The sequence below is a fragment of the Solanum pennellii genome, chromosome 11 (genome assembly GCF_001406875.1).
Source record: "Solanum pennellii chromosome 11, SPENNV200".
In the NCBI taxonomy this organism is placed as follows: Eukaryota; Viridiplantae; Streptophyta; class Magnoliopsida; order Solanales; family Solanaceae; genus Solanum; species Solanum pennellii.
Window position 1 is genome coordinate 4,240,366 of NC_028647.1, and position 12,698 is coordinate 4,253,063.

General features: G+C 35.0%; 1 protein-coding gene across 1 annotated transcript; it reads left to right on the top strand.

The window, feature by feature from the left end:
* The first annotated feature begins 808 nt into the window (after nucleotides 1-808).
* Nucleotides 809-11,132, top strand: LOC107003048 (DNA repair protein RAD4). The gene is made up of 15 exons (XM_015201292.2): nucleotides 809-976; nucleotides 2,788-2,862; nucleotides 3,003-3,127; nucleotides 3,319-3,642; nucleotides 3,740-3,832; nucleotides 4,232-4,324; nucleotides 4,408-4,509; nucleotides 6,117-6,166; nucleotides 6,869-7,603; nucleotides 8,213-8,340; nucleotides 8,421-8,494; nucleotides 8,576-8,770; nucleotides 8,864-9,016; nucleotides 10,139-10,348; nucleotides 10,543-11,132. The coding sequence occupies exons 1-15, from the start codon at nucleotides 934-936 to the stop codon at nucleotides 10,927-10,929; spliced, it is 2,787 nt and encodes a 928-aa protein (XP_015056778.1). The 5' UTR covers nucleotides 809-933; the 3' UTR covers nucleotides 10,930-11,132.
* The last annotated feature ends 1,566 nt before the right edge of the window (nucleotides 11,133-12,698 follow it).

The following is a 12,698-nucleotide window of genomic DNA, read 5'->3' on the forward strand; positions in this document are numbered from 1 at the left end:
TAGTTTGCTAAAAATTAACATTTTTTAGAAAAAATTTTATTCGAACTATCCACTTGACATGTTTAAAATCATACTACACACATTTAGTTTAAGACTTCTTCTTTATCTTTTAAAATTATATATAAAATTAAAATCAAATAAACAAATTAAAATAAAGACAAGATATATTTACGGGAAAATACACAAATACCCTTAATCTATTCTCGAAATTACAGAGCACACTTATATTATACTAAGATTTTATTACCTCCGAATTTATTTTTTAAATAATTTTCTGTCCATTTTGAGCCTACGTTGCACTAGCTTGAAAAAAAAATGTCAACACGTGTTGGACCCACAAAATAGTGCTACGTAGTCAAAAAATGATAGAAAATTATTCGTAAAATAAGTTCAGATGTAATACGACCTTAATATAGTATAAGTATGTCTTTAGCATCTCGAACATAGATTGGAGGTATTTGTGCATTTTTCATATATTCACACAATAACTAAGCAGATCAACACTAATAACAATCATATGAAAGTGTAATATTAGTGATGAAGATAAAAAGTAGAGTATATACATATCTTAGTCCTTATCTCACGATTAAGTAAAATAATTATTTCCGAACGATCTTGCAATGACTTAAATAAAAGGAAAAATTAAAACACGAACAATTTAGTATCCGATGTTGTGATTCAGTCATCAAACAAAATGATTGAGAGTCATGAGATTTCAATTTCAAATTCAATTGAAAAAGTTGATATGCAATTATTCGTTCTAACTTTAATGCGATAAATAATCTATTAAATTAATCGAAGATACACGCAAACCGAATCGAACATCACAAATTGTGCTCCTCCTTCCCGGGTTTTGGGTATTTCATAGGTTTCAACCGTACCAAATAGCTCGCGCCTCTTCTTATTCTGCTTTAGCTAAATTCATCGAAAAAAATGCGAACCAGAAATCAGGCAAAGCGACAGAATCAATCAACTGGTATGTTTGCAAAATCAAAACTGCATAAAAATTCAATTTTTTTTAGTTTTGCTTGTCATTTTGTAGTATTAGCACTGTTCTGGTGGTTTCTTGTTCTTCAATTTCGGTTATCATCAGTGTTCTTGTGATTCAGTTATGACATTATTTCGTTGTTCTTACTGTTCTTGCTTCTTTATGTTGTGTAATGCTCTGCATTTCGTATTATTTCGTTCTTGTTACGGCTCCCATATGTGAAATCCTTTTTTTTTTAAAGCTTAGGTCTATTTGAAACAAATCTCTTTATGTTGTTGTTTATTGTTGTGTCTTCTTTAAGTATGCACCCTTTTATCGGATTATTTCACATTTGTTTGCTAGTTTTCTTTGTGATTTCAGTTTAGTAATTGATCGACCACAGCAAACATAACCAAGAATGGATAAAAATTCTATCTTTGATTATTGTTTCTCCTTTTTTGTTTGCTTTTCTGTCTTATTTAACCACCCTTTATCTGTTTATGTCACATTTGTTTGCTAGGTTTCTTTGTGATTCAGTTTAGCATCTTATTAACCAGAGCTAAACATAGCAAAGGATGCATAAAATTTTTATCTTTGACTATTGTTTCTCATTTTTCATTGGCTCAATACATAAACATACACTAACACTTGGCCTCAACTGGCTAGAAAGTGTTCTAACTTTGAGAGTGTACACCTAGACACCTCAACTTGGTCTCAACGGGTAGCTGACTACTTCAACTCATCCCCTTTCTTGTGGACACCGGATGTTGACATGGCATATAGATTTTGGAGGTGTCTTTGTAAATTGGAGTGTTTAACTGACCTAGTGGAGATGAGTTGAGATGTGCATACTCAAAGTTGGAGCATTTACTTGCCAATTGAGGACAAGTTTGAGGGTTTGTCTATGTGTTATGCCTTTTTAGTTTATTTATCCTATTCTTTAACTATCGTTTAAAGGATTATTTGTTCCATGTTTTTCTTTGTGTTTCAGTTTAGCAAATGTTTAACTACACAACATTACAGCAAAACATAACCAAGAATGCATAGAAAGTTCAATCTTTGATTAATGTTTCTCGTTTTTGGTTAATTTTATCCTATTCTTTGATTTCCCCTTTATAGGATTATTTCATCTTTGTTTGCTAGTTGTCAATGTTATTCAGTTCATCAACTGGTATGTTTTCGTTAATTACACAACAGGCCACCAAAAACACAACCAGACTGCATAAAGTTTCAATTTTTATATTTTTGTTACACATTTATTTGCTTTTCTAGTCCTTCTTACAATCCTCTTTTCAGGTTCATTCATCTTTCTTTGGTAGATATCTTAGGCTTTCTGTTTATTAAGTGGTATTTTTTCTTTAACCAACATCACGACACCAAAACATAAGGAAGAATGCATACAATTCAATCTTGGATTCTTGCACTTATTCTTTTAACTGGTCTCCCTCTTCAACTATCCCTCTATCGGATTCATTTTTTTTGTTGGTAGCGCTTTCTTGGTTTGGGTTATAGCTTTGGAAAAAGCTCGTGGTTGAAGTGAAAAAATGAGTGGGTTCTCAATAGCCGACCATCTGAGGCATGTTTCTTTATTTTCAATTGATAACATGTGTATTTTGATGATAAGTGATTTCTGTTTGTCTGCATGAGTGGTGTCTTACTTGAAGCGAACATTCACGAGCTTTGCAAATGACTAGTGACCACTGATCAAAAAGGAGAAGATCATTATGCTTATGCACGGACTTGTGTTATGTGCTAGTTTGTTTGTTCCATTACCGGAGCGCACTGAGGTCTGGTTAACTTATATGTTCCATTTTGGACAGCAAATGAAGACTCTTTGAAACACTATGGTGAGATAGAGAGCCAAAGCGGCTGCAAAGACGAAGCCAGTGGCAATGGTTTGTTCCATTGCAATTGTTCATTATTAATTAATATTTTAAAAATCTTAATAAGTAATTTAATATGGATTAACAATAATAGTAGAGATTTGAGTACTTTAAGGTTGAAACTACGTTATGAATAGAATGCTTTATTTCAGAAACTCTGGCAAACATATCTCGAGGTGCAGTGGGGAAACTTCTGAAACGAGTCAACAAGTCACGTGGCTCTCGGGGTCTGAAAACAGATGATAGTTACCTACGCAAACAGGATACCATCGGCGAGGTTTGTTTCTTTCTTGATCTATCTTCAGTTAGGCAATGTACCGAGTGAAACATTTCCTGCTGGAAGAAGTGTCTCTTTTTTTCGTAGTGCTGAATAATCATATGTGGTTTCCACGTGTTTTGATGATGATTTAGGTATGAACTGCATTTTATAATCTATTTCTTAATTTCTATTATGTTTTATATGTTTAGCCAGAGAATGGATCAAGTGAGGCAGAAAAGCAGCTTACTGGTACTACAGTTGTAAGGACTACATTAGATGCTAAATGCTGCACTACAGATGTGTTACAAAATGTGCCATCGGAAGTGGAACATGGAAGTACAGATGTTCAGTGTCAGAGTATTGAGAGGGAAGATGAACTTGATGGTATTGATTGGGAAGATGGGCCAGTTGATACTTTGAAGTCTGAAAGCAATGTTAATGAAGATACAATCAATGGTGTGACTGTTGAGTTTGATGCTCCGCCTGATCCTAGTAAACAGAAGACAGTACGCCGAGCAACTGCACAAGAAAAGGTGGTTTGAATATGATAAATATATGAATACCATGATCTAAGATTTTAGTCCCTTGTTGGAAGTACATCAATTTGTACTTTTCCTCCTTAAATTACAGGAATTGGCTGAGCTTGTGCATAAGGTTAACTTGCTTTGTTTACTAGCAAGGGGCAGGTTTGTAGATAGCGCTTGCAATGATCCTCTTATCCAGGTTCTTTCTTATGCCTGTAGTTTGATATTCTAACTAGAATAATCATATCTCACCTTTCTTTTTGTTATGGACTCATGGTTGTTATATGTGTTGAACTTCAAAATTGTGTAAATTTAAAATCTCTATATAATTCTACAACATATGATCACTGGGAACTTTGTGCCTATGCTTACATACTCTCAGATAATTTAAGTTTATCATATGTTTTTCTGGCAACTCTCATTTATTTTGACATTAATCTATGACCTTTTCCCCCCCAAAAAAACATTAATATTTGACTTAGCATGCCATACCTCTTCTGTGTGCATGATATGGAAATACTGGCGAGCTTTTGACTTTTAATCGTTTGCTCCAAGTACTGATACTTATACTATATAAGAAATCACTTACTTTTGCCAGGCTTCGTTACTTTCACTGCTGCCCGCACATCTGCTGAAGTTGACCGATGCTCCAAAACTTACTGCAAAGGCACTAGCTCCTCTTGTCAATTGGGTATGTGTAACATGTTATCATTATAACTACCCTTTGATATATAAGTTTCATTCTCTTATTTCACCTTTTACCACTGGATGCAGATCCATAGTCATTTCCGTGTTAGAGGTGCAAATGATATGGAGAAGCCATTTCATTCAGCTTTGGCATCAACTCTCGAGTCCCAGGAAGGGACCCCAGAAGAGGTATGTTTTCCTTTATAAGCGTTTCCTCCTTGTTTTGCTTGTTCTGAGCATAGCTTTTTCTGTAACATTGCGTGCTCTCTTGGGAATTTCCTGTGTAATGGATTAAGGCTACCCTGACATTTGACATGTTTCCTCTACATCACATGTTTACTTCTCTGCCCCATCATATATTTGCATCTTCTTGCTTTAGGATATGAATAGGGGTGGGTATAATTCACCGAAAATCGAATTACCGAGCAGAACCGAGAAATTTGGTGATTCACTAACTGGTACTGTATTCAGGATTAAATTTCAGAATTTGGTAATCGATTTTGATACCCAGTTCCAGATAAGTCGGTACCACCGAATACCGCAGTATTTTAATCTATTACAGTTTTCCAATTACAGACATCACCTTACTCTTATTTCAGATTATCTATTTAGCTCAAGTGGTGGTATGATGCCTTAAATAAAGTAAAGATTCACAGTCAAATGACTCTGATAACATGTCAGTTTTTCTTGTTTGTGATTATAACCGATCAAGTTCTCTCGCTCTAATCTTGTGTACAATGTTCAATAATTTTTACTTTCTATTTAGAAAATAGTCTCTAATTAAGGAGCCAGCAGCACAGTTATCAACAAGTTAAATTTTAATGCTTCAGAGAGTTAATATGCTAGTTGTTTATTCAAGGTCACTGTCCTATTTAAATCAGTCAGTAGCCTCATAGCTATTTCTTTCCATTTAAACCTTTCTATACTCTCTGTGCGCCTATTAAATATAGAAAATTTTTGAGGGTAAAACAAGCTGTGGGCAGATATATAATTAATGGACGGTGGTAGAGCAATCCAGACTTTGAAGCAGGACCCATTGAGTGTTTAGAAGAGTTAATGTGAGTGAAACAAATTAGGCCAACCAAAAAGTGGGGGGAGTACCGGAGTAGTAAAAAAGAGTTGTGGCCTTGTAAAGGTGAAGTCTATTCGTAATTACCAACTTACTGTACCGGGATTTACCATACCGAGGTTTGATTTACTCTACTGGACTGAACTTTGGAATTTCGGTATTTGGTATCTCCTATCTACTATCAATTACCGATTATCGAAAATTAACTTTGAAAATACTGAACAGAATTCCGAATGCCCTCCCCTAGATATGAATCAGATGGTTGGAGACTAGGTTGCATAGACACAAGCAGTCTTATAGTGACAGGAGATGGTAATAAATAATGATGGTTGCTGCTGAAGAAAATGGTTTGACTTCTGCTTTTCTGCTGAAGTCAACAAATTAGCTTGCAATTTCTTGTAATTCAGGCACAGTAATTCATTGCAGATCCGCTTGTGGAAGTTTCTCAGACAACAACTTGTACAACCTAACCTTCTTTTGTGTTCGTTCAATTAGAAAGTTCATAAGTTTGTTCTTTGCCCTTCTTGTCTTTAAAAAAAAAGAAAATAAAGAAACTATGGTCATTTAAATATGGTGTAATATCATGGTTAATTGCTTAAACTTTGGAACCTACCTATTTAAAAACAGAGTTGGAGGCTGTCCAGACATCTTAATTTTGATTGAAGAAATAGTGTTTAGTATTTTGCACATTTATCTTAGAACAATTCTTTTTTTTTTGTTATTACAGGTTGCTGCATTATCTGTGGCCCTGTTTAGGGCCTTGAATCTTACGACCAGGTAAGCTGCTACTTTTCCTATTCTTATTACAGCTAAATAGCCTCTATTGTTCTTCTACTGACTGTTTTATTATCCGTTACTCTGGCTTCTTAATGACGATCATGCGTAAATTCTCTAAGTCCTGAATTGTATACCATGAGGATTCATTTCAATGTGTAAGTCAGCGGGAGGGAGTTAAGCTGTGTAGAGCATTCAAACTCTGAAACTATCTCAAGTCAGTTGAATTATTTTTATGACTTGTATTCCCCAGTTGGTATTAAGTGAGTTCTGTTTCCCATTTTCCTGTTCATATTTAGTTAGTTGCTAGAGCTATTGCATAGTGATGTTAACACATCTGTCAACGAATTGACTATTGTTGGAGTAAGGAAGTGCATAAATTTACCCTAGCTAAGTGCTGACAATTCAAGTTACCCTGGTTTTTGACATATTTGTGGAAGTCCCCTTCTGCAGACTTTTATTTTGGTAACAAGCAGCATGGTCTAGGAAGTTAGGTGACTATCTTGCATTAGAACTTCTCTTGTACAGGTTCTTTACTGTATTTCAAACATGAAAACCCCCTGGTGGTAGGTATACCAAAAGGACAATTTAAGCTGCTTATGTTTTCTATTCTCGATATTGCAAGCATTATGAAAGCCCCAAAGATTGCAAGTTTTTAATCTCATGACAAATTACCTTCAAGATATCTGAAGATATTCATTGCAGGTTCGTATCAATCTTGGATGTGGCTTCTTTGAAGCCTGAAATTGAGAAATCATATCCCTCTGGTAAAGGCCCTAGTAAGGCTGGTAGCGGGATATTTAGCTCTTCAACATTGATGGTGGCTGGACCAAAGTGTTCTCCTCTCTCTCCTGCTAAATCTATGGCTTATGGGAAGCACAATGTTTCTGATAAGACTCCAACATCTGCTGGCCAAGCTACCAATGACAAGTCTAGAGAAACTATTACAGATAAGTCTAATAAAAGAATGTCAGCATCGACATCAGATGCTCAGGGTGATTCTAATGATGCATGTATTAAAAAAAAAGAGCGGCCAAAGAGAAAAGGGGACCTTGAATTTGAGATGCAGTTGGAAATGGCTCTTTCTACGACCGCAGTTGAAATTGCTAGGAACACTATGATCTCAGATGTGAAGGATGTAGGAAGTACTTCATCAAATGTATCACCTTTCAAAAAGAAGAAAATTAAAGCAGAAGAGTGTTCAACTTCCTCTCATGGAATATCAATTGCTGTTGGATCTAAGAAAGTAGGGGCACCTCTATACTGGGCAGAGGTCTACTGCAGTGGTGAGAACCTGACTGGGAAGTGGGTGCATGTTGATGTTGTAAATGCAATCACTGATGGAGAGCAAAATGTGGAAGCTGCAGCAGCTGCATGCAAGTTGCCTTTAAGATATGTTGTTGCTTTTGCTGGAAATGGAGCTAAAGATGTGACACGCAGGTTCTAGTTCGCGTTGCTTTGGTGTTACGAATTTCATTGAGTGCTTTAGTTTCTCTTAGGTTTACTTCTGTTAGACATAGTTTTATGTATAATCTTAATCATTTTATCTGCAGCAAGCTTTCATTTTTTATGGTTTGTCCATCTTGATTTACTCCTTAGTTTCATTGCTATATAATATTATAATTACTTTTTTCATACCCTCAATCATTGTTTCACACAGAATCTTAAACCATCTGTGTCTTTCCCTTGTACCCCTTCCCTACATAGACGAGATGCAAACCATGAGTTTTGGGTTTCTTTTAAAATTTTTCAATTAATCATCATAGTCCTCATCCAATACCCCACTTGTGGGATGTGATTGGGCATGTTGTAGTTGAATCATTATAGTCCTCATCATTTTGCTTATGACCTAAAGTACTGTTATTATTATCATTACACTTTATTTTTGCTTTGCTCTTAAAACTCTGATAGCCCTGGTGCACTTTCTAACGCTTTTCACCTTTGATGATATTGGATCGATTAGAAGTTTTTAAATTAATTGGAACAGTCTGTAAGAAGGAGATTAACTGAGAGATACTTCTGCCCAATGTCTTTCAATTTTCTTGTCAGGTACTGTACAAAGTGGTACAAGATAGCATCTGAACGAGTCAACTCAATTTGGTGGGATGCAGTATTGGCACCATTAAAGGAGTTGGAGTCGGTTGCCACCAGTGATGTAGTTCATTTTGCACAAGGAGGTAATGATTGCCTGCTGTATATGCGTGAACATAGTGATAGAGAACTCTTGAAAAATTCTTTACATGAAATTCTTTTACAGCAACCAGGAGCTCTCTCGAAGACATGGAGTTGGAAACAAGGGAACTGACTGAACCTCTTCCAACAAATCAACAGGTATAACAAACTCAAATATTTGCTAAAATGTGACTACGTTGTACGGCCAATATATTTGGTTTGAACTATTTTTTTCTGCAGGCTTACAGAAGCCATCACCTATACATAATTGAAAGATGGCTTAACAAAAATCAGATACTCTACCCCAAAGGACCTGTATTAGGTTTTTGTTCTGGTCATCCAGTATACCCACGATCCTGTGTACGAACACTCCAAAGAAAGGAAAGATGGCTTCGCGAGGGGCTCCAAGTGAAAGCTAATGAGATACCCGCAAAGGTTTTATTGCACATAAATCTTTTGTGTGTCTGCATTATTATTTTTGATTATCCTCTTCTGCGCAAGTACCATAATCTGCGAGTTTACGCTCAGGTTCTGAAGCGTTCCGGAAAGCAGAACAAAGGACATGATGTTGAAGATGATGATTATGGCGACGGAGATTGTGAAGGAACTGTCGCTCTCTATGGACAGTGGCAAACTGAACCACTGTTTCTCCCTCCTGCAGTAAATGGCATTGTACCTAAGGTGAAGCCTTCTAAGTGATACACATGTTGATAAAGTTGAGATTTATTTGGGATTTGACGTTTTATGCTAAATTATAAGCTATAAGAAAATAAGATCAATATTTGTTTGGAACCATGCTTAGATAAACTATTTTCCGCTTTTCCCATCTGAAAATCTCCATCTGCTCTAAGTGGGTGCATGCTAGAATCTTATGATAGTATGATTGTTCAAAAGATTGTCTATTTTCCCTTTGCATCTTCAACTTTCCAAACGCCCAGAGCTGCATCAATCCTATTTCGGGTTCAGAGCCTCTCCAGTAAGGATTCCTTTAATCCTTTCACAACATCATGTAAAGCTCTGGATTTCTTTTGACAGATCCATAGCATGTAAACCTTGTTGATCCATCTACTTTATGCATCTTTCATATAGCTATTTCTCATATCTGTGTTATTCTCCTCCTGCTTAAGAATATTTCGTTTTCAATAATGAGTTACAGACAGAGGCATCTGCCATTATTTGAGTCGGGACAGATTTTTAATGTCTGCCGAACTTCCCATGATCTTATGTCTTAGCTACTGGTAGTTCCATCATCATTATTCCCTGTGCCTCGGGATTTCTCTCCCAGCTAAGATAATTTCTTCCCAGCTAAGATAATTTCTTTTTCCCTTTGCCTCCTGACCTTATAAACATGGTGAAAAACAACTTCAGGATTTTGGAGATTAAACACTTAAATGACATGGATATGTTATTGTGCCCATATAAGGGAATAGATTTTATAGAGTTTCAGTAATTTGTTTATAGTTAAAGGCAATACGTTAACATCCTTTAGGTGTGCTTAATTACTCCAATTGTTCATTTGCTATTCGGAACTTTGAAATCTCTTCTTGCTAGAAATGTTAATTAAACTTATCTTAGGTTCGTTTGTTGGCTTCTTGAGATGGTTTTACAGAGCAGTTGCTTGAGAAGGTTATCTGTCCCTGTTAACACATTCTACATGTTATGTTTAGATGTGCTTCTTTTCATATATGTAGCAGATAGAATAATTGGTTACGACATTTAACTCAGTTTTTTGATTTGTTTGCCAATCTTGTCTTTATGGTTGTTTTTGGCTAGAATGTGACAGTTGCTGTTTTTTTTCCCTAGAATGAGCGAGGTCAAGTGGATGTCTGGTCCGAGAAGTGCCTTCCACCCGGTACAGTCCATTTGAGATTGCCAAGGTTGGTTCCTATTGCTAAAAGGCTGCAAATAGATTTTTCACCTGCTATGGTTGGATTTGAATTCCGAAATGGTCGATCTCTACCTGTTTATGAGGGGATTGTGGTGTGTACCGAGTTCAAGGATGCAATTCTTGAGGTAATTTAAGTGCATAACTGTAATATATTTTCATTGCTTGGTTACATATCTTTGAGGTCTCCCCCACCAATGATGTTTTCGTTCTTCATTCCTCAAAACCTCTTTGTTCAAATGCTATCAAATAAGTCCAAAACCATTACTGCATTTGAAGCACTCTGGTAGAACTACTGTTGAATTTAATGAGATGTTATCAGGCATATGCAGAAGAAGAGGTGAGAAGAGAGGCCAAAGAGCGGAGGAGGACTGAAGCAGAAGCTCTTTCTAGGTGGTATCAGCTTCTTTCATCACTTATTACCCGACAGAGGCTGCACAATTGTTACGTAGACGGGGCATCCTCACAATCAGCAGTCAATATTGCAACATTCAACGATAAATCCTCCTTACTAGCTGGTGGCAGTGAGAACACGAGGAGCGCTCATCAAGAAAAATCTGAGATAGCCATATCTAATAGTCCATCATTTGTACTTGCAGAAAACCATGAGCATGTTTTCTTGGTAGAAGATCAGACTGTTGATGAAGAAAGTTCAACAAGGACGAAACGATGTCGTTGTGGCTTTTCAGTTCAATATGAGGAGTTGTAGAGCTTTAAATCTCTCAATTTTAGTATGAGAAATTAGAGAACTTTTTATTCTCATGCAAAGTTGGGTTGTAAGTTGAAGTTGATAGAAATACTAATGTATGATTGTATGTAACATCAGATCATGAGAACAATCTGTCTTTTGTATAATATCGGTTTGGGATGAGCTTAAATAATGCGATATGGTAACTAGTGAGTGAAGATTCATATGACTGACCTCGACTTACTTGAAATCAAGACGTCATCATTGTTACAACAATGTAGAACATTACAACAAATAAGTTACAACCATGAATTTGTTGTAATAAATCAAGATTCCAAACTCAAGTGGGGACCTTAAGCAACTTTGACAAAGACATTACCAATTCATAGGAAATTTTAGAAGATATGAGAGAGAATGTCATGGACAAAGACTATCTACATTTTTTTTTGTACATATGATGTTTTTGGTTCACATAACATGTCACAAATCCACTTTCCCACAGTCTCCATTTATATATCAATCCCTTATCCAAATATTCTCTTTTCTTTCACCTTCACTTCCAGCACACACTCACTTTATTAGTCACCATCAAACACCACAACTGATTTTTTATCAACATAAAGAACAGGTTCACTTGTAGAATTAGAATTTTTGACAAGACAATAATCTATTTGGAGAGTTGACAACAACATGGGGGCCAATATAGTTAAACTAAGAATAAGAATCGAGTGTCGAGAAAATAAACTTGATCTAACTCAACTTCAAAATTCAGCTCGTAAAATGAAGATTGTCCGGAATATCATATCATAATATATTATAAGTGGGAAGCCTCCAAGTCAAAAGTTGAATTACCAAAATGTCCTTATAATGTCATTATATTGATGAACAAAAATGTACACATTAATTATAAATAAATACTATTATTTTCAATTAAACAAAATTCTTATATATTTATGGAAAAAATATTAATACACACTCTTAAAAGCTAGGTTTTTTATTTATTTAGTTTCTCTTCTTTTTTTTTTTCATTCTTCTTCCTATTATTTTTCTTTATATCTTATTTGTATAAATTCCAAAAAAGACCTACAACTTAAGAACAACATCGGTTAAAAATATATTTTAATAGCACCTTATTGAAGAATACTAAAAGTTTCTATCAAAACAAAACTGAACCCACATTTGATGGTTAAAAATTTCATGGAAGAAGTGTGAAAGTTTCATGTAACTGTTACTATTTCTCTATTGGTTTATAAATGAATTCTTCCTCTACAACTCATATTGAATGTATGTTGGGTTTATAATTTTCGTTACTTTTTCCATATTTCATCATTATTCATGTTTTCTTCTTATTACAATTGTAAAACCTATTTGATTGCAGAACAAGACTCACAAGAGCTTTCGCAATAATCTTGTAGGAAGAATAGAAGAATGTTACAACATCAAATACTAAATTGTTCTGATAATTCACAGAAACTTGAAAAGGTATAGTTTCTCCGCCTCAATTAGTATGATATTTTTCATTTCTTGAAATTTAAATCATATGAACTTTAATTAATATGTTGAAATTACAACTTATAATACTTGTATAATTTTTCAAATATTTATATTTTAATTTTATAATATTGAGTTAAATTGATCCAATTTAGCTTCATAAAATTAATCTAATTGACTCTCCATTAGCCAAGACTGTCACAGAATTTGGGATGTAAGGCAGTAAATCTCTCCCTTAAAACTCAAGGTGTTAATACATCATGTATAAAAAAAAATCATACAAAGAATATAAATGTTTG

Coding starts and splice junctions, on each gene's coding strand:
- LOC107003048 (XM_015201292.2), top strand. CDS start 934: ATGCGAACCAGAAATCAGGCAAAGCGACAGAATCAATCAACTG. Junction 3,833..4,231: donor GCAATGATCCTCTTATCCAG/GTTCTTTCTTAT, acceptor TACTTTTGCCAG/GCTTCGTTACTTTCACTGCT. Junction 8,495..8,575: donor CTCTTCCAACAAATCAACAG/GTATAACAAACT, acceptor TTTTTTCTGCAG/GCTTACAGAAGCCATCACCT.